A 24,109-nucleotide genomic window follows, 5' to 3' on the forward strand; every position below is an offset into this window, starting at 1 on the left:
TAAGTTTGAGAATTGCAAGACTGTCTACAGTCGGGTCACCATTTCCAGGTTGTGTGAAGACTGGGAATAGCACAGCATCTCTCAGCTTTGCACATACTTTTGGCTCGTTTAGGTATTCTTCCTTTCGATTACCAAGCAAACTTCACTGGCTAAATGAGAAGAATCCTCCATTATTTCTTCCACATTATTTTCAGTTTATGTGCTCTGTATCAAATTAGAAAATCTGCCTTGTAAAAGTAATACCATGTACAGAAAACAAATGTAAGAATACGGACTTTTTTTCCCAAATTTGAATTTAGTTCTCTGTAAACTTGTTCTCTGTTTCTACCTACCTCTTGAAAAAGAAATTAAGATCCTTGTGGGATTGTTTTTGCTCTTGAAAAGACAGTCAGGAAGCTTCTGCTGTCCTATCAACTAGTGAGTTCCAGGAGGCCATTTACTAATTGATCATGAGGATCACAGATATCATATTGCATAGTGTTTATCCCACGGTGAAAAGATACATTCCCAAAGTGCCTATCCATGTCTGTACACAGCCATGTCTTCCTGCCTGCCCCAGTCACCTCATAGGGAAGCCCTACGTTACTCTCTGATGCTGAACAGAAAATCAAATATCCAGGAGAGCCCCTATAACACTACAGTTTTCTGATTTTAGGAAGCCTATAGTCCACATTCAGGTTTGTGCTTCAGCACAGCTGAAGTGCACATGTGGAACAGGGAGAAAGGGGGGGACAAGTATGCCTCTATGGCCCCCTGACCCATGTCTTGGTCTGATTCCAGCCATCATTTAGTAAAGTTGTCATGTTGCTCTGACTAACAGCAGCCACTGAGACACTCTCTGCAGGTGGGAACAGCTGGACCAGATGTGTCACTGCTAGAATTCCCTTTTCTGGTATCAGCTGTGGCTCACCTGGAACAAGGCATATGGTTAATGATGCTACACTACCCCTGTCCTGCTCAAACTTCCCTTTCATGCAACCAAGCGATAAACCTGAGCAGCAGGGGGTGAACTCCCAGTTGCCTCACAGCCTGATCATGATGAAGTAAGGAGTGAAGGTTGAAAATAATCTACCAGCACGGATGGCCAGAGGTGGAGAGAAGGAGGATGAGACTTCAAAGGATGGAGATCATTTCACTTGCTGAATGATATCAAAAAGCAATTTGAGAGGCAAAACTGAAAACTGGTCCCACGGTAACAGTTCTGGGTTACTCAAAGAGAGAGCATCGATTTGGGCAAGGTCATTCCATGTTCCATATTAGCCTCACCTTGTAATAACCTATTTTTAATCCATCATTTAAGCTTAATTCACCCTTACTATTCCTCCAACACTACTAGAGCCTGCAATCTAGCACTTAACTGGGTAGGACAGAAATGCCATTTTGCTCTGAAACACCGTGTCTTTCCTTCTTAAGGGGGAAAGGAATGTCTCAGAGAGAAGAAGGTATGAGGAAACTCGATTCAGTGGCACAAGCAGTCTGAGCAGACAAGGTAAATAAAACAGTGGGGAAGTGGAAATGCGGTCAAAGCCATAGAATTCAATTGGTGGGAGTCCCTAGTCACAAGATTTCAAGATTTCTGATAAATTTGAAGGAATTTTCTGTTCCTTTGAAGGGAACACTCTATATACCTTCTTTTGAGGCTGCTTGATCTGCAGGAAATAATTCCAGACTTATTGGGCTGAAGTGGAGCAACTATGAATCCAACATGTAGTGTGACTAAAATATTTATGCAGGAAAAAAGGGTCATTCTTGTCCTTGCTCTTGTGAAAGAGTTTTGGAGCTCAAGCTGGAAGGGGAACAATGAAGGGTTCATTGCAGTCAGTGCTCGGGGAGTACTGGAGTCATGCAAAGGATAGAAGACTGGCACACGAGCCATATGGACTGCTTCTGGCAACTCTGCCAGTCCTGTCTGGTTTGTATTCTAACTTGGCAGCATAAAGAAGATGAGTGATTGAAGTCCTTTTACAGTAGGAGAAGGGACACTCACTGAGCAGGAATGCTTATGCTCAGGCTCAGCAATGTCATGTAGGATGCAGGATGCTGTACCCAACACATGCTGCCTGCACCAAAAGCAGCCTTACACAGTATTTTCCCAGACCAAGTATATTTAGCAGCAGTTTGTAAATGACAGTGAAGCAAACAGTCCATTGGACAGGTGTTTTGCTTAGAAATACCTTTATTTTATAAAGCCACAGTTTGTTCTGTAAAGTTTTACCACACTTATAAAAAAGGGTCTGACAATTCTGAGGAAGAAAAGAAAAGCTGAAAACATTTCTTGTAATTCAGGGTTACACAAAGGTTATATTTATAATATATATATTTATTTATAATTTGGAGACAGTAGAGATGAAACTGCAATATGCGGGAAGCTGTGGGGTCATATTTCAGAGACTTGTTCATGTCCCACAAATAGAGTTTCTTGACAGAAAGGGTTCACGAGGACCATCCCGCTGTCGCGGTAGTCACCGTTGGCAGGGGAGCGTGGCTCAGAGAGGTGATCCTGGCGGAAAAAGAGAAGCAGATTGAGTACTTCACACCCCTTGCCCTCCACTAGCACACAGGGCAATCCTCCCCATCCCTCAAAGGTGCTTGAATTTTGTGGGCTCTGACTCTGAAGACCTAAGTTTGGTGAGCTGGTTTTACCCTTCTTCAGGCAGGAGGAGCTGTTAGTGAAGAGCTCCTCTGATAGTCAGGCTGATTCTGCCTCAGTCTGGGGACCCAGAAGTCAGATGCACCAAACTTTCAGTCCCTTAGCAGACCTTGAGCTTTCACATTTCTTGGGTTTTCACTTTTGTGACTCATTGAAAGTTTCCTGCCTCTCAGCTAGGCTTGACTCCTCAAAGATGCTTTTTCAGCTTCTTTTTAAGCTCAGAAAGCCACATATACAGTTCCAAGCCACCCAAGCATGCCCCAGTTCAGTCGTGTTCTGATCAGGTTTAAATAACTCAGATGACAGCTATTGGAGACCATCCTGTATGTGAATAGGCCTATCATTTGATTCTGGTTAAGTACAGACCAGGTCCTGCCTTAGCCTAAGCAACATGATTGCCAACAAATGAGGGTTAATGAAGTGACTGTGAGCGTTTGTCTAATCACCTCTCAGAGGTTCCTTTCTAAACCTTTTTTTTTTTTTAAATTTAATCAGATGGGTTAGTCAGCTAGATGATCTGAAAATCACTCTAGCATAAACCGGAACTCTCCACTGTTTTAAATACCTTTGAACTAAACTGAATTATCCTTCTCTATCCCTAAGGCCAGGGAATACACTTCTATCAGTTGCATTATCTGTCCATATGTGAATAATCCCACTGAACCAGTCAGATCCCTTTGGTAAAGGCTAATGAGCATATACCACCATTACACACTCCCACATACTGATGCTCTGATTGCTTATATACTGGGAACACTCACTCCCTGAGCTGGTATTTGAGAAGTTATAGGCAGCTCCTGAGATATAAATACATTAAATTTGTGTTATTAACTCCCACCAGCCCCCTTTCTCTGATGCCGTGTGGGACGTGCACAATAGATTGACTGTCAGTCACCACACAGCCCAAAGGGCCTTCCTTAAGCAGTCTTGGTATGGCTAGACATTGGCCATGGGCTCACAAGGAAGAGAAACCCCGGAACAAATTCACCTAGAGGTGGTTAACACTCATCACTACACAGCAATATGGAACATATCCGTAGTGGCTGGGAATAGGATGGTAATCCAGTTTTGCTGACATATTTGTCCCATGTTATACATGTGTAGGAGTGAGTCCTTCTCAAAAAACTGTTCCCCAAATATGCACAGGGATTTCAAGGCTTTATTAATATGATTTCCTCTCCCCTCCTCCCGGCATGGCTTCAGTTACAGTTTTTAGACACCAGTTCTGCAAGCAAGGTACCTCTGAAGTCTCCAGTGACTGGATCTCTCTCGGTAACTCAACAGCATGCCTGTTGAAGTAGTCCATAGTAATGGCATTATTCCAATAGCTCAGGTTGTTTTCTGGGTTAGATGTCTTTTTCTTCCTCCTCATGCAGCACACTGTCAGCAGAACTGCTGTCAATAGGAACATGTAAAAAATGTGGTTATTTTCTTTCAATAAGGACTCATCAGTACCACGGATTTGTGTTACTTAAGAAGAGGGCTGGTGACCTCCATTCATACGCTTCACTCTCAGTCAGATCTCTCCTAACAAACCCCACACAATTATGTGAATTCAGGCCAAGCAGATGAGGCTTTGGGCTTGGCAGAATATGCACTTTGTACTTTCTTTTTGATGTGAGTTTATAATATTGAAGATGTGGCTGCCTGATAAATGAAAAGCTTTGGTGGTGTACCTGATGGCATTTTAATACCTAAGCAGGGATTTACAGACCCTTTAGGAGAGAGGGCATTCCTCAGGGACTGCAAGGACATTTCTGTGCAGATCTTTTCTTCTGGTGTGTTCAGAGGCTGCCGTTATGAGCACATTAGCAAGTGGGCACTGAGAGACACCTGTCCTAGCTTGAAGAGCAAATCCACAAGTGCTCGTAGTTGCATGTCTTCAATACCAAAAGCTTCTATCCTGAAATGCCACCGATCCCTGCCTCTGTTGCCTGCCACTCATAACTTGGATTTAGGGTGCTTTCTGACCATGCTCCAACACATCAGCAACCAGTAAGAGGAGCAGATAGGCTCCTGGGCAGGATGAGACAGTGGTCAGGTAGTGTGAAGAACCCCTCCAGCATCTGTCTCATGTAGCTTTTGCTTCCAGGACAGCATTAACTCCAGAGCTGGAGTTTTCCTGCCTATCTCCATTATCTGTATCAGGATGTGGGATCAACAGACAAGCATAGCCTGTTCACCACATTTGCCTGGACCCTGGGGGTGTCTGAGCTTGGCTTTTTTTCTTATCTGCAGAGCACACTTAAACTTTTGCAATCTGAAATAACTGAACTTAGAGCAATTAGGCAAGACAAAGTGACCAGCAAGTGAAACTTGTTGATATAATTGTCTGTCTGGTCTCAAGGCCACAGGCACACCCGGACTCCAGAAATGCTAGGGTACTGCCCAGCAGGCAGACAAACACAAAGCTGGTTGAGTGTTATTTGCTGGAATTGCTTCTGGTTTAATCATCTCTGTTGCAATTCAGATGGGTAATCTTTGCAATTTTATGGGGGCTGGGCAAATCCTTTGTAACAGACTTACTGCTCCCACTGGTCCTTGCTCAGGCAGAAGCTGAGAAGCTCACAAGGGTTTGCTCAGAGCAGTAATGTATAAGCTCTGTCTGTTTCTCTTACACCTGTGGAATTAATTCACCAGTTGTGCTTGTAATGTATGTGATTTAGACAGACAGGTAGCTCCACATGAACTTTGATTTGTACCCTGTGAAATAGGGAATGCCCTGCTGTAAAATCACTCCATCATTTCTAAAGCCCTCATGGTAGAAGAGGGAAAATATTCATGAAGCAGAAAAATATATTATTTCCTCAGCTACAGGTAAAATTATGTATTAGAATTACAGCCCAGAGGAAAGAAAAAACTGCAGAGAAGTCACAGCTGCTATGTATGTTTTGACAAACATTGCTGCTACCCATGTGCCATGGGATAATTTCTTATCCCATCTACTCACACAAAATAGCAATACAAAAGTGCAAGGCTAGAGCTCTATTTAAAACAAAAGAATAAGATACTAAGAAAAAAAATTAATAGATTTCAGTTCAGGCAGTTTATGTCTCATTCAAAGGGAAAGATGGGCTCATGCTGTAAATCTTCTTCTGAAACTGATGGAAAAATCTCCCACACTGTTCCTGCATGTTTCAGAAAAGCAGGTCATAATCAACCTTTCTCTTATCTTTGACTCATATTACTTCAGTGTTTCGGTCTTGGTCAGCTTCATTTGCCAACAGCCCGACTCCTGCTGCTGTGCCTGTAGGCAGGCACCCAGTGGGCCACCAGAACTGCTCTCCCTGCCCAGGGAAATGCCTGTCCTGAAGGGCTACATCTATTATCCCTCCTTTGCTGCTGCCCTCTCCATGTCCCAGTCCAGCCTGCAGGCTTGGTAAGACTAGAAAGTGAAGCAGGACCTGCGTTTAGTCCTCATCGCTGCTGGCGAGAGCCAACAGCCCTTGGAGCTTTTCAGTACTCCAGCAACAAGTGATCCCTAAGGCACAGAGCATTTCCGAAGGAGTCTGGGGATATGAGAGCCCCAGTTAAGTCAACTCTATGCAAATATTTTGAAAGCCTGAGGTTTTACAGTTTATAAAATGTTGTGGTTGCTGACAGAGAAGTATTGAATTTGGCTTTTAGAGGCTGGAAAGCCAGTGACACTGAGTCGAGCTAGGTCTCAGCTTCTCCCAGCAGGAAATGGCCTTGCCATGTGCAGATATGTTTGTTATACAGCAGTAATACTCCCTCCCTTAATTACACTCCTGGCCTCCAACCTTAGTGCACATACAAGCAAATGGATGGAAGAGCATGGAAAATGGGTTCCTGAGCTTCCTCAAATATGTGAAGGATGTCTACATAAGCTGTCCCAATTCAAAGCAGAGGAGGCCTCATTTCAGAGGGAGAGGGAGGACAGCAGGACTGGAATGTGGCTATTCATCTCATATTAACTGCCCTTTTCATAGAATCATATAATCACTTCAGTTGGAAAAGACCTTTAGGATCATCAAATCCAACCATTAACCTAACACTGCCAGGTCCATCACTAAACTATGTCCTTAAGTGCCACATCTACGAAATAATATGCCAAATTTGGGGCTTATTTTAGGGAAAATAATGTAGCTTACATAGGACTGCTCACTTCCAGAACAACATTGGAACAGGGTACAGCTTTACCAATACTCCTAGGTATCCATTTGTTCCCATGATTGGAATTACATGTATTACAGAAAAACTCTTTCCAGACAGACAGTAGTGATTGCCAGGGAGGACATATTAAGTGGATGAAATACACAGAGGGTGGAGATAGTTTGGAAGAGAGAAATGGCAATAATGACAACAACGGAGCTAAAGAGAGATCAATAGTAGTGACAATACCCTGCTAATCTTTCCTGGTATATTATGTTATATCCTTGTAAGGATGAGAAAGCACTGCAGTTCAGTGCTGCCATATATCACCTGTTTAAGAGATAGCTAATCCTTTGGGCAGAAAAAGGACTAACTCTAATTTCCAAGTACTCCTCTGGTTAATTTCTGGGAGTCAAAAAAGCTAAACTGACTTTTCCCTTTGCCTGCTCCATGTTAAAGTCAATAGCGAGTGCCATGAGAACATGTCAGCAATGTCCCTGTGGCAGCCTGAAGCTCTCTGTACAGAGATTATGATACATCTTAGGAAATATCAAGGGGCTCTGAAATTTTGTAGACACTGGAGGTTCAGGGAGTTTGGGGGCATTTCTAGCCCGCATTCTTTCACCTTCTGCAAGTCTGGAGGGAGAAAAGTCATCTCACATATTCAGGGGCTAAGCTGCTGATGAGTTCCAGCTCTTACTCTGGCCCCTCTCTGGCCATAAGGCAAGGTACATCTGCATTATCTGTTCCCCCACCCATGAAACAGGACATAATACAGCCCACAAATGGGAGACATAAGATTCTCACAGATTTACAGGCTGGTGGGAACCTACATAACACCTGCACACCAGGAGACTTTCACCTGTTACTTTAACCATAAACTACACGTACAGCACATCTCATAGGAAAATACTCAGCTTCATTAAAGGACACAGAGGGACCGGATATCTATCCCATTTCCATGAAGTTTGTTTCAATGTTTAATTTCCATTGTGGAGACATGCTTACATTCCCCTTGTTGCATAAATCTCCACCTTCCACCCTCACTTGTTCAATCTCCTTTTCCTTTTTTTATTAAAAGCTTTCACTATGCTATCAGACATGTCTCCTGTACATGTGGGCTTCAGCCTCTTCTTGACATCATGACACAAATGGAATTACGTTGCATTTATCAGCTCTTAAATAATTTGCATGGCTCTTTTCTAATCTTCCAATTTTATTTTTTTAAAAAAAACATAAACCACCAGGTTTATACACCATATTCAACACTAGCTTCATTAATGCAGTGTAATGAGATCATAACAACTCCCTACAGTTTTCTGACAGTCTTTTCCTTCAACTCACTTCAATATTTTACCAATCTTTCACTGCTGCATGCCCCCTTCCCCCACTCTACAGCTCCCACATTAAACACGGTGTTAATAGACTTAAAACTGTAAGCACTTAAAAGTCAGGTAATATTCAGGGTGAAGGATGGTCATTTACTTCTCCCTATGCCTGCAGATCATAACATAAACTAAATTTTCACAGAACCCTTGCCTCAATGACTAAAATAGTGCTTTTCCCATATTTCTTTCCATTTCCCTCATTTACTATTTATAGCAGTACATACTTAGCTCTGATACAGGTATCACAAGGGGTTTGGTTATTGACTACAGCTACTGACATCTGGAGAGGAGGCTCTTTTCCAGCTCAGCCTGAGTTCATACCTAGGCATTAGACTCAGGGCTTGGGATCTTTCTCACTTCAGACTGGGAAGCAAACATGCGTAGGCTTTGCGATGGAGAAAGTGGGTGAGATAATTTTGGAAAGCGTCCCAGTGCATGAAATGTGAGCTAAGTGGGGTTAGGTCTAAGGCAATTCTTCATATACTCTGAGTTCTGCTGATGCCTGTGTTTGGAGGCTCAGCCTTCCTCTCATGTTTTCCCACATCAGCAGAACTGACTGAATGAATTGACTTCTGCGTGTCTGATTTGCAGGTTTCTGTTCTTCCACGTTTCATTGTGTCATTCTGTAATTACAGAGACTGAAGTACTGGGAGCCCAAGGACTGGGATGGTAGGTTTTACAATGAGTTCATATTGTGTCTTGTTCTGCATTGCAGTGACAGGCACCTACAGATGTACAATTCACTGGCATGTGCACAAAAATGTTCAAGGCTGCCTGAAGGACACTGCAAAAACAACTCGAACTCTGACATTCAGAAAATACTGACATCACTGTTATATACGATTTTGCTTTCCTGGGGAGGCAATGATACAGGATCCTTCATTTTTGCAGGCCTCCTATGGCATTAACAACTTTACCCTCCTTATTTATGCCATGGAACTCAGGTGCCAGAAGGTGAAATGATCCTCAGGTTCATGCAGAACATGTGGCTCATGCATTCCTATTCAAAGCATTACTTTTCTGGCTATCACTTTAAGGGATTTCAATAGGACTCAGAAATCTATGCATCTGTAAAGAAATATGTACTCTAAGGACAGGGAGGCTAAATCCCATCTCTTATTTCAGCAGGTGAGCTCCTGAGGCCTGGGTCTTCAAGCTAGTGCTACAGCCACTCAGCTGTGCCACCAGCATGGCTGGAGGGACCTGCCACTCCTCAGTGGGACTCAGATGTCAGGGTACAGTGATGCCGAACAAACCCTCTGCTCCTTCCTGCTCTTCAATGCAAATCCCCACAGCAGGGATAGCCATCAAGGAGCCCCATCAGGGTCTTTCCTCTGTGAAGAGAAGTACAGCATCCCAAGCGCTTTTTCCAGCAGATATGAGGAGCCAAGGGCTCCTGTGGTCACTCTCTAGCATGTCATTTCCCCTGCTATGGAAGGTAAAATGCCCTCAGATTTTCATTTAACAGGTGCCTATCACTAAAAGGTGTGACAGCAAGCAGCATGTAGGGCTCTACTGTGTCACGCATCTGAGAGGGACAAAGGTGTCTTTGCAGCATCATGATGTGTTTCCTCTTCCAAGGATTTTGGGTAGCACAAGCTGTGCCCAGAAGCCCTCCAAGAAAGCTTTTCCAGACTCTTTGCCACTCCTCGCACAGAGGAAGGATTATGAGGAAAGGCACAAGAGCCTCTGGCAGAGGAGAGGTGCTCTGGCCACTGTGAAGCTCTGCAAGGGCTCTGGAAAAAACAGCTCGGAGGTCGGTGAACCGGCTCAGGGGCACTCCTCATTAAGCAGGAGGAGGGAGCTGAGTTAATTAGATTCCTACAGCTCTGCAGCTGTGCATAGGCTTCGAGTTGCATCTCCTCACCTCATTCCATGTCTTTCCAGGATGCATTGCTAAGTTCCCTGCCTCGAGGCTGCCTCTCTGCCTGGTGCTGGACCTTAGCCTTTCTCACAGCAGCAGCTCAGGGCTCACTGGCTCCCTCAATGACTCTGGCCAGCAGTCTTGAAGGTGCCAGTCTGAACACAGAGCCAGCAGCCCACAGTCCTCAGTGACTTTCTCCATGGCTTGTTCCCTGTTAGGGCAGCTCAGATATTTAAGACCATGGAGTTGAGTCTCTATATCCAAGATACCTACATCTTTCAGCATCCCAAGGCAGGAGCACGATGGTGTTTTCTCAGTCTGTGCCCACAGCAGCTGTGAGAGCCTCTCCCAGAAAATTTCACCCTTTGAAGATGAAATGAAACCCACAAAGCTGTACTCTTCATCCCTCTCCCGGTATCAGCCCCCTCTGGATCAGAAGTGAGGAGCACATGCCAGTACGGGGCCTCCTGTCCTCAGCTGCAGCGCTCATGCCCGGGAGGTGGCGACAGTCCCCTTCGCACGCCCACACCGCACACCCCACACCGCAGAGCCCATCCCGTACACCTTACACTGTACACTGCACACCGTGCCTGAAGATACACAGGTGTCTGAGGGGCAGAAAATAAAGTGTCCCTCCCTTGTGCAGCCACAACTGATACCCGCGCATTTGGGTAAAAGTGCTTTGGGATGTTATATCTTACTTGTCTTCTTCTATAGGAAAAGCCTATGCCTGTGCAACAGCACTTCTTATGGCATGGTTTAAACAGCATAATTTTTGGATGAAATCAATTTCCTAGGCACTACAGCCAGATCCCCAAAAAATCCCATTTGAATGCTTGTCTACCATTCATTTCAACGCTGAAATACATCTCAGGGTCTCCAGATCTTTTAAAATGAGAGTCCCACTGAAGACCATCTTCAGGAATCCGGCCTTGAAGGAAGGACTTAAATATTTGAATCATTGAAACACTCATTAGAGCTGGTACAGATAATTTTCAAAGTAGCATTTGACTTTTTAAAAAATGGAGCTTATGAATACAAGAATCAGAATAGACAGTCACATGAACACATACCATTATGGTGCATATGACAAGAAGAAAAGTGTTAACACCACTATTTAAAGAATAGTGGGTGAGAAATTCTGCTAGCAGACTCTTCAAATTATTATTATTATTGTTTTTGTTGTTGTTAATAACTGTCATTACTTATTACCTGCAGGTACTCTGCAGGCACAGACCAGTTTACACATTGTTTATGCTTCCTATGCTTGTGTTGTATTTTGTATTTTGTATTTGGATGTTTTCTATCCAGCTCAGCTTTCTTTCTGAATATTTCTGAATATTCTGAATATTTCTGAATATTCTGAATATTGGCCCAAAACATAATGCCTGGAAGAATTTATTTGGTCCTCTATTTCTACTGGTTGATAGACAAGTCATAGTTCATCAAATCATCAAATATTGCTGCTTCTCACCATGGACTTCCCATATCCCAGTTTCTCCTCTCCATCTTTCACAGAAGTATGTATGCACACTTCTGCTTTGGTTTCTCTTTGATTGCCCATTGTTTATGTTTGTTCTTGCTTGTGGTTTTAATCACATTGGCAACAGCAGAACTGATGGTCCCAGAGGTGTGAGTCTAACAGATATGCTGACCCAATCCAATAATTTGCAGCTGCTGAAAAGATTAGTGTGGCCCTCTCACCAGGTTTGCATCCCTGCAGCCTCATCCTCTCCAGGTCTTGTGCTCATCTGACCCTGTGGGGAGCTGATTCAGCTCAATGGGTGGACAGAAAGTAACAAAGAGCAAAGTGAATATTTTTTTTGCCACTTTATCAATCTGAAAGTGCCTCAGGAACATGTCAGGTCAGGCCCGGGGATAAGTAGAGGGGCAGGATCAGATGCCTATGCCTCAGAGAGGGCAGAAGAGAGCAGCACTGTCCTTTTTGGCAGGAGCAAGCTGTATGTGAGACTGACTCCAGCAGCTCATCTAGCCTTTTCCTCAGTACAATCACAGAACTAATACTGAGTATTGTTGGCTACTACTCTTTTATGTTTCCTCAGGCAGCAAAGACTGGGAAATATTTGGTTTTGTTTCACTACAGACAGATTAGAATAATCACACCCTGCAACAGTGAAACCCCAGAGAGTATGTTGTCCCACCTTGCTGATACAATCCAGTTAAGCATGGGACACCCTGGCATCCACTTATAAGCTTTCTCATAATTTCTCATGTGTTTTTGTAACTGAGTCAAATGATAAGACCCTGAGCCATCTCTGGGAACCCAACCTTCCCTGGTCCTGCAGGTGGCTGACTCCTGGTGTCTGAAGGCCAGGGTTTCAAACTCTTCCTGTTCCCTCAGCAGCTGCAAAGTTGGAATTAAAATGGAGGAAACCAGCACTTTGGTTACCAGGCTTCTAAATCTGACCCTTCAGGAACTGCCTGCAATGAAATATTTTACTGCATTGGAAAACTGGTGTTTCCTAATGTATTAGTTTTTAGAGCTGTTATTAATCCTTTGGGTTAGCAGTGAGCTTTTTTAATCCAATTCCAGGGCAGCCAATATTAATTCCTAGATTGAAGACTTGTACAGTTTTTGGTCACCATCTTATACATCTTGGAGTAAAGCTGTTTCACCTTCTAGAGTTGTTCAGCTTTGTGTTACACCCTCAAGTGGAGGGCCCCAAAAGATTTTTAACAGCAATAGAGTGAGTATGTTTTGAGTGTAACATTTTAGCCCTGCATTTTGAAGTTAAGCAAACTTTGGTCAGTGATTGTGATCCCTGTGTTTCTCATCCATCTCAAGCTGTCCTGCCTCTGTTAGGACTCCAGCTGGTCCTTGAATCATGGGCCAAAATCTGAATTTAAGGAAAGAGAAAGCAAAATAAAGTGGCAATTAACTTACAACATGAGGATATAGGTACGCTGATAGCCAGAATGATCCAGGCAATGTCCATTTTGCTGAGACAGATGGTTGCTCTGTGCTGGGGTTTGTCTCCCTCGGTGACATGGGAGATGTTTCCTTGCACCCCTGGTTTCCAGGTCCCGGCAGGAACCAGTCTGTTCAGGAAGTTCCCAGTGGCGGTGGAGCCAGCCGTGGAAATGGAGCTGGACAACCTCGTGGCAGGTGCTGCAGAGAGAGCACTGCCTAGCAAGGTCGTGTTAGTCACCGCGCTGTGCTGCGTTGGAGCAGGTCCCTTGGGATTTCCCGCTGCCTGGGAGGAGACGCTGATGTCAAAGCTGGTCTGAACCGAGTGACCAGCTGCTGCTGTTGCAGATCCAGGGCCAGCAAATAGAGGGACATTTGTACTGAGATTCAAGGTCACCCAAGAGTTGTTTTTGCTCAGCATATCCCATACGTTGTAGTGGGTGGGTTTAAAAGGCACCGACACTGCTTCAGGATCAGTTGATGGTCCAGCAGTTGTGGTGGTAAAATCTGCCTCCTGCACCACTACCTCATCCCTGTTCCCTCGCTCTGCTTCCCTAAGGGTTGCAGAGGCGTTGTGGTGGGGAGAAGGGTCTGAGAGTGTAGTTCTTGCCAGCCCCGTGCCATTTGGATCACTGGATGCTGTGGTCTGGGACTGAAATGGGTGGTCTGTGAAAGGGCTCCTCAGGGTAGGAAAGGGAGAGTGCAGGGTCGTCTTTAGGTAAGGCTCTGAGGACTCTGAGAAGTTGCCTTTGAACACCTGGAATATTTTCCCCTTGGGGCGAGACTGTCCTGAGTACAAAGCACTCTGATTGTATAAATGATACGCTTCCTTTTTGCCGATGTGAGGGCTGCTCGCTTGCTTTTGCCCAGTGAAAGGGGCTTTCTCCGCCAGGCTGACGGGATGGGGAATGGCATGAGCAGACGTGGGAAGAGGTTCTGCCGTGTGGTGATCTTTGTGGTGAGGTGTTGTTCCCATGGCTGTGATAGTGGTAGTGTTCATCGGGAAGCCCTGAGAGGAGGAGACAGTGGGAGACAGTACCTGAACAGAAAACACCAGCTCTTCTGTCAGTGCCAAGATCAGTAGAACACCTGAAGAAAAAACACAGAGAGAAGGTGAGACGCCATGGAGGGACAAGTGGACAGGGAATGGCATGACTTGCATGTCTGGCAGGAAGGAATACCTTCCGTGTTCTGCCGAAGGACAGAAGAGTTAGCATCCAACTTTGTTGGCTTCTCTGTGAAAGTAGGAAGAGAAAGGCAAATTGGCAGGAGCTGCAGTGACCCCATGGCCATGGGAGTGCTGAGGTGGGAACAGGAAGATTACAGGGAATCTCTACAGTAAAGAGAGAGAGGAGCTTGCAGTATGGACTCACATGACAGCTTTAAAGAGCCATAGGCAGGTGATTTCCCTGTAGAAGCTACAAAGCATCCTACACTGGAGGGGTAGAAACAAAAGACTTCGTCATTTTCATTTTGGGCAGGAGGTCTCCAGATAAATGTCCATATCATTATGGGGAACCTTTGTCCACTCACTCCTTTGGCTGCAAAATCCTAAATTTGACTGCCTCCAGTCTTGGCTGCCATGAAGCAATCTGTTTTTTGAGAGAGCAGCTGTTTAGGCCTTGCTGAAAACTAGGTCAAGAAGGGATGTCTGATGAGAGGGCTTCCTAGGTTATACATGCTGTCCTCTACTTAGCAACTTTGGAAAATCTAGTCACTCCAAGTGTTAAAAATTAACAAGTAAACATAGCTATCACAGACATTTTAAAAAACATTGTGATTATGGGGAGTGTGATTCAATCTAACACAACTGCCCTTAACACCCATATACCAGGCTTTGGTTCATATGTGCTGTGGGGTTGGACTGTGTGAAATTTGCTTCCTGCCTCCCTCTGTAGTGCACATCATTTCATGAGGTGCCAGATTCACACCACTGGGAACATCAATTCTTTCATTTATTCCTAGTTCAGAAAATGGAGGTGGGCAGCTGCAGTAGCATAAGCCTCCCTGGGATGCAGGGCTAATACACCGTGAGTTAGCGTGACCTGCAGGGACCACATCAATCACATCACTATTTCCATATGTTGAAGCTGTCAAGTGTAATGTGGATCTCTGCCCACTAGGAAGCACATGGAATAAATCCATTTTGCACAGTACACTGAGCATCATCAGATGGCACCATTAGCACTGTACTAGTGTGAATTTCAACCAGCGGTGTTGAGGTGAAAGATGTTGTCACAGTCTTAGCAAACCAGGGAGATAAGTTCGTCAAAGCAGCAGGACTCCAAGCTGGGTAATGATCAACTTCCAGCCAAGACTGTGGAGTGCCTTCCTGCCCCCTTCTCTACCCTTCCTGCTTTGCCAGCTTTCTCCATGAGCATTATTATACCATTTATTTCAACACTATAAATGAGGATATCTGTTATGGGCCACAGCGGAAAAGGAAGACGGACTTGGGATAATGAAAGATCTCTGATTAAGTGTCTGCTGGGTCCTAGCATTCTGTTGCATGTGGGGCAGATGCAAGTGCCATGAAAGGTGTTTATTCTGAGTCCTGGGCATCGTTCATACCTGTTTGTGAACAGTGTAATACACGTAGCAAAAACTCAGCAAAGGAGCGGTACCTGCTCCTCTTATCCAGCTAAATATTCTACTATGATCACTAATCATAATTTCTGAACCAGAACAGTGCAGAGCTCTGCAACCAACAAAATCTGCATTATCTTGCCCCTAGCAGCCTCCTTTTACTTGGGAGAGTATCCAGAGAATGAAAACACTGACTAGATAATGTAGTGAGAACCAATCACAAGTAATGCACTTTCCATTGCCTGATGCTAAAATTAGCTCTCTCTCTTTGTTTTTAATTTCTGGAATAAATATCTCTGCCAAAGAAACCATCGTCTGGGATACTGCTTCCCAGTTCCTAGCCAGCCACAGACAATATGCTCTTAGCAGAACACCTAGTCAAAGAAAAAACCCACATATTCTGTACACTGAGATGCAACCAGGAGAACGGATTGGGCTATACTCATGGAGCATCACTCTTGGAAACGAAAGGCAGGAGTTATCCTCACATTTTTGGCAGCACTTATTCTGAGGTCAAGGTCAAAGCAGATATTCTAGTGTCCATATGGCTAATATTTCATGCCAAGATAAGTTGCTGCCACAAAACAAATTCAAAGAGGAAAGGATGACGATTTATTTTGGATTTGGTGTGTGGAGATAATGTTCCAGGAAACTTCAGGCCTGCTGTTCTGAGCACAAAAGATAAAGTGTATTGGCAGATCTTATGAGATACTAGATCGTAACGATTGTAATGCCTGCTAGGATTTTTGAATGTTTTTTATGTAACTTCTTTTTTTCATACCTCACACACAGCAAAACATCTCTATTGGGTTAATGTTTTTCTCCAGGATACTCCTTAAGGAATAAGGAAGTTGTCAGCTTTTCTGCATATTGTGCCCTGGAGTTAGAAACCTGGGTCTTTGGCTGAAAGCCTGCCTAATATCCATCTCTACTTCTTGAAATACTGATAAATCTGAGGCTTGCTACTATAAAGATTTATAGTATCTCTGGGCAGTCTGTTGTGGTAGCAGGTCACCACACGTCAGGCATGGGAAACCAGATGCATTTCGCTAGTACCTTTAGGTGGCTTGTAAAGTATGAATAAATATTTATAGGAAATATTACAACAGGAGTAATTTACCTGACAATAAATAATAACCCCCATGACTTTGGCTGTCTCAGGCTGTGGCAGTCAGGTTTTGCTCATCTGTCAGACTCCCTTTAACAGCCTCTGCAGAGCCACCGTGGTCCCATAAGCTACAGCTTCTTAGGATGTGGTTTTTTACCGGCTGAATGGACCACAGTAATTCCTTCAGTGACCACCAGAGCTAATCTAAGCCCCCAACTACTGAAAGAATATTCAGCATAGTAGATAATTGTAAAAATAGCCAGTGATGTATATTTAGGGAGAAACAGCTGATAATAAGGACTTCACAGTGGGTTTTGCCAGCCCTTTTAAGCAGAATTTATTTGCTTTATAATTGATTAAAAGCCAACTGGAAAGCAAAAGTAAAGCTGGAATCGGTATTTTCAGATGCTCTGCATCAACACCTAAGCCTGCTGGATTTGCAGTGACTTGATTGCCCAGACCTTCCACTTATTTTTCTATCACTTGAGGATATGCAATGTCTTACAAACTGGGACTTTTACTGAAGTCCCTGATATTGGACTGCCCTTATTGGCAACTTTGGCTTAAGCCTAGGAAAATTATATTCTCAATACTAAGGTGCAGGAGGCATTTGTCACAGAAATTGATCTGACCAACCCCTTCAAAGTTCCTGCCTCTGCTTCACAAATGCACCCGCACTGAGTAAAGTGCCATGGTGGGTACAATGTCAACTGTACCCCGGTGCCTCAGCTCACCCCCAATCCCACCAACACTGAAAGTAAACCTTCTGGTTGCTGTCAGGTTCCCCTGGCCAAATTTTGATATCCCACGTGACATGGTACATAGCAAATGCTCTTAGTTAGTTCAAAGCGCAGTCCTTGCACCTCTTTGCCAAAATCTTCCTTTTTTTTTTGGCTGCCTAAGACTCTTAGTGGTAATCTTAGTTAGAGCATGAGCCCTTTGGGGTAAGGACTGACAGTCCTTACTATCTGCTGGCATAATGTTAATATAGACTGATGCAAGCATGTTATAACAAATAATAATAATTATATTTTCAAAGGTCAGTTCACACAATTAAGTTTTTTCACAAGGAGCCGTTTCTAAGGTACAGGAGCTCAGAGTCAGAAGGGGACAAACTTTGTCTTTTAAATGTTGTGTGTCAAATTCATGCTTTTGGAGTTTAATATTATGGCTACATTAAAACCATTCAACCCTAATAAGAAGGCTGATTGACCTGACATCTCTATGGTGTGAACTGTGGTCCTGCATAGTGCACAGTGCACCTGGAAGGCAATATTAAGTACATTAACATGAATTAACCCAAGGATGAAGCACAGCAGAGTGACAGCAGAGTGTGCACAGAAGGGTGCTGATGTTCATTTAGCCATAAAAACTCCTTCCTGACAACATGGTGCAATGGTTCAAATCTCAACAGGATCTCCCTGCAGTGCTTCTTCCAATGGTACGCTCCCATGAACAATCCAGAAACAGTGTGTACAGTTGTGTATATGAAGAAAATAAAGTAGTTCCTTTACGGAAATGTTTTAAAAGACTGTGGTTTATGTCTTTAACAAGTCTCAGAAAAGTCAGGAGTTAGGATTATTTTGCTTTCCTAGACTATGAAATCCTCAGGGTTTTACCATTTGGAAACTTCCTCATGACCCTTTTATTTGCACACAGGTGGCAGAACTGCATCCTTCCCAAACAGAAAAAGAAATCGATTCAGGCCCCAGCAGCTAACGTTCTTTGATTTATCTCAGGACATCAGGAGCATCCAGCAGGATCCACGTCCTGGCACAAGACAACAATAAAAGGTCTCACTTAGGAGTTAACATCGCCTGGTGCTGCACGGGACACTTCATGGGCACTTCTAGAACAGTATTTTTTGCATGACATGGCAGAGCAGGCATGCGGCTGTCGAGTCAGCTCATGCGTTCAGCGTCCCTGGGGCACCCCCTTTAAACAACACAAACTTACGTAATTCCTGATCTAAAGCCTGTGGAAAGGTTCCCAATGACTTTATTGAGCTTTGGATCAAGTCCTAATTGCCAGAGATACAGTGGAAACTTTTGAGCTGCACATTTACATTTTCTACAGCAAATGAACATGCACAATGAGCTCAGTCTGGTGTTTGACCCCTTCTGGCCTCTGCTACCTTGGACCTTGCAGCAAGACAAACAGAGCCAGCCTGAGCAGTGCTTGGCAAACATTTTTGCTCTAGGAAGTAAGGAAGAGCTTTTTGTGCAGAGACCTACTGCTGGACTCATTATTTCAGACTGCCGTGGGCAAGGGAAGCAACGGGAGCTGTCCTACAAAGGACCCATTATCTACAGACCCAGGGCTTGGGTGCACATGGGCAGAGTACGGGATGCTGAAGCCTCTCCGTGCTTCCGTCTTGTCTCACTAATAGTGAGAGAAGGTTGTGCAAAACCTGTTCAAAGCAACAGTGATGTTATTGTAGTAACAAAAGCTTTCTTCTCGACACTATTAACTTCTCAAGTGTCTCTCAGCAAACCTAAAATGTTACAGGGAGCAAAATGAATCTTTAATAGATGGAAACTGTGCAGAAAGTATGTATTCTTACTTTCACTACGGTCACTTCTTTGTAGTCTGTTCAAAGCAATACAATTTTCACTCACAATAAAGCAGCATTTGTACAAACAAAGAGTTAAGCAAATTTAATCTCCATGACTGGTGGCAGAACAGAGGGAAGAAAAAGTAGGTTACTCTGCATAGAAAATTTTTTCCCCCCGCCAGTCTATTTGTCATGCCAGAACTCCCAGATACTGACTTACAAGTTATTGTCTGTTTTCCCATGTAAGTATTAGATGGAATGATCATCCCGAACTTCAGTACACAAAGTATTTTGTAAAATGCAGGGAATGAGAAACACAGAGTAACAGCTCTATTTGCAGTAACATAAACATCATCATCAGAAGCTCTGGAAATCACATATACAAACACAAATTAAGCAGCACTTGCTGACACTCCCTGTGCAACAACATTAACAGAAGATACAGTTTTCATGGGGCAAGATGCCTCAGTCCATTAACAGTATAAAAACATTGTAGAACACTATTATTGCCTTAAGATGCACTTACATCACAGACTTCGAGACAGTGAGTCTGAATTAAAATTAATTTCTGGTCCTCCAGGGAGTTAAACAATGGGTCATACAAAAAGGACAGTGTAGTGTGGTCACAGAGCAAGTCTCACATTCTCACACTGCACTAGAGACTCACAGATATTATGGAAATAGGTGCTCTAGAAATTGTTCAGATCCCCTACTCAGCTAAATATATACAGATATTGGAGCTGTTGAAGCTTGTGAAAAGGCTTACTGGGACTCCAGGACAACAGTAATTACTGAAAGGAGGATAATAAAAAGAAAGAATCTGACTGTAGCTGCTTGTTCTAGGTAAGCACTTACCTGAAAATATCATTTGGACTTGTCAGCAGACATCCTCACCTGCTCACATCACACAGATTTGGAAGATTCATCCCTCAGTAGAAAAAGGAAAAATACATCTTCTCTCTAATGAGGCAGCTGCACGCAGGAGTTGCTGTTATTGTTGGAACTGGTTTGGAGGAATGAGGACAGAGACAGCCCAGGCAGGCGTGTCTTGCAGGGCTGTGCAGCGAGAGGGCTCACTCCTTTATGGAGTACCTTTGCAACTGCAAGGCAAGATTACTTACTGAGCCGGTCTCCCTCTCTGCCAGCAGATCGAAGGGCTGCTTGGTATTCCAGCTTGGTTTCCCATCAAGTCCAGATACAGTTTGTCTGACATGGGTCTATTCAGATGCCAGAGAATTGCTGGCAGTTCTCGTTTTCTGGGAACAAAACAGCAACAAGCACCCCAGCTGCACGCCCTTGTAAGACAGTTCTGTCCCTGTTTCAAGGCTGAGTGCCCTCCCTCCAGAGCAGTGTTCAGCTTTTTGTGTGTGGATAGATTTTACAGATCTACCTCCTGCTTCTGTACCTCCACCAGACTTTCCATTTCATTCAATTATCTCTAATGATATTAATATTCCTGTCAGAGGAAAATACAGGGAATGAAACAGTGATTATCTTCTCTCCTTCCCTGGCATCAAAATGCATGTTCTGTATTTTATTTCTTCACTCTTCAGTGGTGAATGGGTGATTTCTATATGTAACCATAAAGAAGTCCACAGATCTGTGATTCCTAAAGCCATAATCCTGACTCCTTTCTTCCATTTCTTCTTTTCTTTTTCTGTTTCTCTCTGTCTCTTTGGCACAGCTGGGTGTCTGGAAGAACATGCTGCCTGAAGAGCACAAAAATGTGCCCTGTGCAGCCAACTACCAATCCCTCAAAAGGCACATGGAAATGTTAAGAGAGCAACAAGTTGGGGGCTTCTTGAGTGGTGTGGGAATCCCCCAGGAGTCAGAGTGCAATCCCCACTACTCAGTTTTTGCTTCAGAGTCCCTGTTGCGTCCAGGGGTGCTGTAACAGCCTAAGCAGTTTGTGATATGGGCTCCTCATGAAATTAATTCCTAATATTTTTCTGGAGAGAAAAGCTAGTTCCTTCTGCTCTCTTATCATAGCAGGTGCGAACATCCTCATTTTTTTTCAGGCCTTGGATATAAGCATATTGCCACCAGACTTCTTTTCTGATGCTGCGGTGAAATCAGAAAGAAATGATGTTGTGACAATAGGTTTGAGATTTGGCAGCACTACGGGGCCTCCGACAGTGACTCCAGTGCTGATTTTTCGAGACAAAAGTCCCTATCAGGAAGGCTAGGCAGGTGTATATATCACAAGCCCATTTTACCCACAGTTACACAAATGCTGTTTTCACAGTCATGAGGACATGGGAAGATAGAGTACAAATAATAACCTTAGTTCTGCTTTGCATTTTTGTGCTTTTGTGATGATGCTCCTTTTCTCCCTTTGCAGTTCACTTTTTGCCCTTATTGTTTCCTGTCTGAAGGTTTTTCTAAATAAAGATATTTAGTGCATTACAAAAAAACCCCACAAACCTGGTCCTTACAAATATCAGCTTGTTTAGCAGTTTCTAGAACTCAGGGCTGATTAAGAGCTTGCTGCTCAAACAATGATTTAGCACGAAGCTGCAGCTGGTGTAACAAGAGAACCATGCCACATATTTTAACCTTTGCTGGAAGATTTGCCACATCTGTAAGTAGTAATTCACCACAGATTTCTTCCCTATGTGCTGTCATGGATGGAAACATATGGCTCAAAACTGCAGAGACTTCATTTGGAATTTCATAATATGAAAACTCTTCATGGGGACAGAGGCTCTGTGCAATCCCTTGTCCAAAAACACATGGAACAAACCAAAAATAATTTTAAAAGCGCATGAGCCTTCCTTGGTCTGACAGCTCCCCCCTCACACAAAGCTTGTCCAGCCCCAGCTTTGCAAATGCACATCCCTTCCTTTCCAGCCTTTACTTGGCAGCAGTTTTTGTTGGCAGGATGTTGTTGCCAAGGGAGACAGAAAGGATGTGCAGCTGGCTTTTCTTTCACCTGCACTTAGTGCTGCTGATCCTATTTATGTTACTGCAGAACCTTTGGCTTCTAAGAGACCTACCATCAATGTCACCAGACCTTTTGAAGAGTTTTGACAATGACACAAATAGCTGTGGCCTCTGATGAAAAGCTTAAAATAGGATCTTGCCAAAGAGAGGATGTAGTTGGTGTTACTGATGCTAACTCAAGCAAGGGTATCCATTTCACAAGCAGCAATAAGAAGGAGAAAGAAGGATTCAAAGCCATCTTGCAAAGGTTTCTGAAAACTCCCCAAACAGTAAGTAACTTCAGATATGTAAAAGCTACATGCTTAGCCTAAGGTGTCTGAGGCTCTGGCAGGCAATTGACCCACCCACAGGCTGACTGGTACCCCAGAGAGGCTCCTCTCTTGCCATGAGCAAAAGAGGTAACATTGTGGATGATGAGCTTTAACTTGATGTCCAGCCTTCAGGTGACAAAACTTACTTGAGAGGAATCCCACTTCATATCCCTCTATGTATTTAGATGGCATCATCATAAAGCAAACCCTACAGGGATAAATAAAAGTGATGTCTGAAAAGGTGAAATGTAGTCCCTGTATTGTGATACTTTCAAGGAGATGAAATTCCACTGCTTTGGACATTCAGAACCAGTTTCTACAGAACACCAAACAACAAGCTTTATACAGCAACACTTCACTGGCACAAAGAGTAGACAAGAGCAGGGCCTGACAGCCTTTCCATGGGGATGGATTAGGAAGCATTTTTCTTTCTCGTATTAGAGGGTAAGTGGGCAAACACAAATTCAGCTGAAACTAGGAGCTATTGCCTCTCAACAGAACAGCACGCTACGGATCAGCTACACCTGACCCCTGCAAGGCAAGATGTCTGATAGCATGAGGAAGTAGAAGCCACTTCTTCATGCATAAACCTTTTTCCAAAAAAACCACAGCTCCTAGGCCTGCTGCACTCCTTTCAAAAACCTCCCACTTGCTGCTGGAGGTAACCAAGTCAAAGGCTTTTGATTCCAGCACCAGTTTATATGTCCTTTCCAAACCTAATTTCTTCAAGACTAAGCCTCCAGCTCTAAGTAACACCAGCTTACCTATCAATCAAGAACGCTTATTCTAGACTCAGGATACTCTTTCATTGTGGCACAGTCATTTTTAGCCTGTCTTTTCTAAGGAAACATTTACAGGAACAGGTTGTCTATCCCACTGTCTGTCTTTCCCAGTAACTCCTGATTCTGGTTGATTTCAAATATTGTAACATACTGTAGGACAAGTGGTGAGGAGGCAGAGCAGAGCACTCTACTTGTGGATCCCTCGGCTTTGACAGTGGAGACTTTTTTTTCCTCTACTTGCAAAAGCTGTGTTTAAATTCTCCAGCTGCAGGTACAGAAACGTTCATACAGCAGCCAGAAGGGATGCTATAGTTATGCATAGGCTGACTGACTTCTACAAACCCTGAAGGTATTTCTGTCATTTCATCTGTTCACTGAAAGTAATCTGGATGATTTATTACTTATGCCCCCTTCAAACACATTATTACTTCCAAGTGCCTGGGTATACTTTTACTGGATCTCCAATGAGAGACAGTAATGAGAAGCCTGCACTGATTTGTTATGTGGGCAGGCAATGCACAATTAGAAAGTAATTATTATATTTACCTGCAGGAAAGCTTTACTCTGACTTTTTGACCATTGCCCAGTTGAAAGAAAAGGGACACTGACTCAGAATGAGTAAATGTGGGGGATGCTTGTTCAAGTTATTTACTGTCTCAGTTTATCATTTGTGCAAATGAAAACAAAACCAGGTCAAAATCAAGGGAGTCAGCATTTCCAGTAAGGGGGACTGGGGACTGGTTTGGGGATACAAAGGGTCAGATGTGAATGGGAATAACTCCCAAGGTAGACTTGGGACATAATAGGGAGCAAGAGTTTCCATGTCCAGATTCTCTCCTGCAAGAACAGCACAAGGATGTAAGGCTACACATAAATCAGCC

The 24,109-nt window shown here is 43.7% G+C and overlaps 1 protein-coding gene and 1 long non-coding RNA gene across 6 annotated transcripts in view; both read right to left on the reverse strand.

Moving 5' to 3' along the window:
* Positions 1-2,158: 2,158 nt before the first annotated feature.
* Positions 2,159-24,109, reverse strand: part of TMEM108 (transmembrane protein 108) — a 163,037-nt gene continuing 141,086 nt past the window's right edge. For 4 of the 5 annotated variants that reach the window (XM_064671417.1, XM_064671408.1, XM_064671424.1 and 1 more), the window contains 3 exons: positions 12,921-14,033; positions 3,891-4,045; positions 2,159-2,500 (listed from right to left, as the gene is read on the reverse strand). In XM_064671417.1, the coding sequence (XP_064527487.1) occupies positions 2,378-2,500; positions 3,891-4,045; positions 12,921-14,033 (1,391 nt within the window). In that variant the 3' untranslated portion in view covers positions 2,159-2,377. Of the gene's footprint in view, positions 2,501-3,890; positions 4,046-12,920; positions 14,034-20,047; positions 20,508-24,109 lie in introns of those variants that run through there. The other variant, XM_064671442.1, reaches the window with a different exon arrangement.
* On the reverse strand, positions 7,591-12,912 carry LOC135422365 (uncharacterized). The gene is made up of 2 exons (XR_010434455.1): positions 10,317-12,912; positions 7,591-10,284 (listed from the first exon to the last, which is right to left on the reverse strand). It is a non-coding gene; the product is annotated as an uncharacterized LOC135422365 (long non-coding RNA).

Source organism: Pseudopipra pipra, chromosome 1 (genome assembly GCF_036250125.1).
Source record: "Pseudopipra pipra isolate bDixPip1 chromosome 1, bDixPip1.hap1, whole genome shotgun sequence".
In the NCBI taxonomy this organism is placed as follows: Eukaryota; Metazoa; Chordata; class Aves; order Passeriformes; family Pipridae; genus Pseudopipra; species Pseudopipra pipra.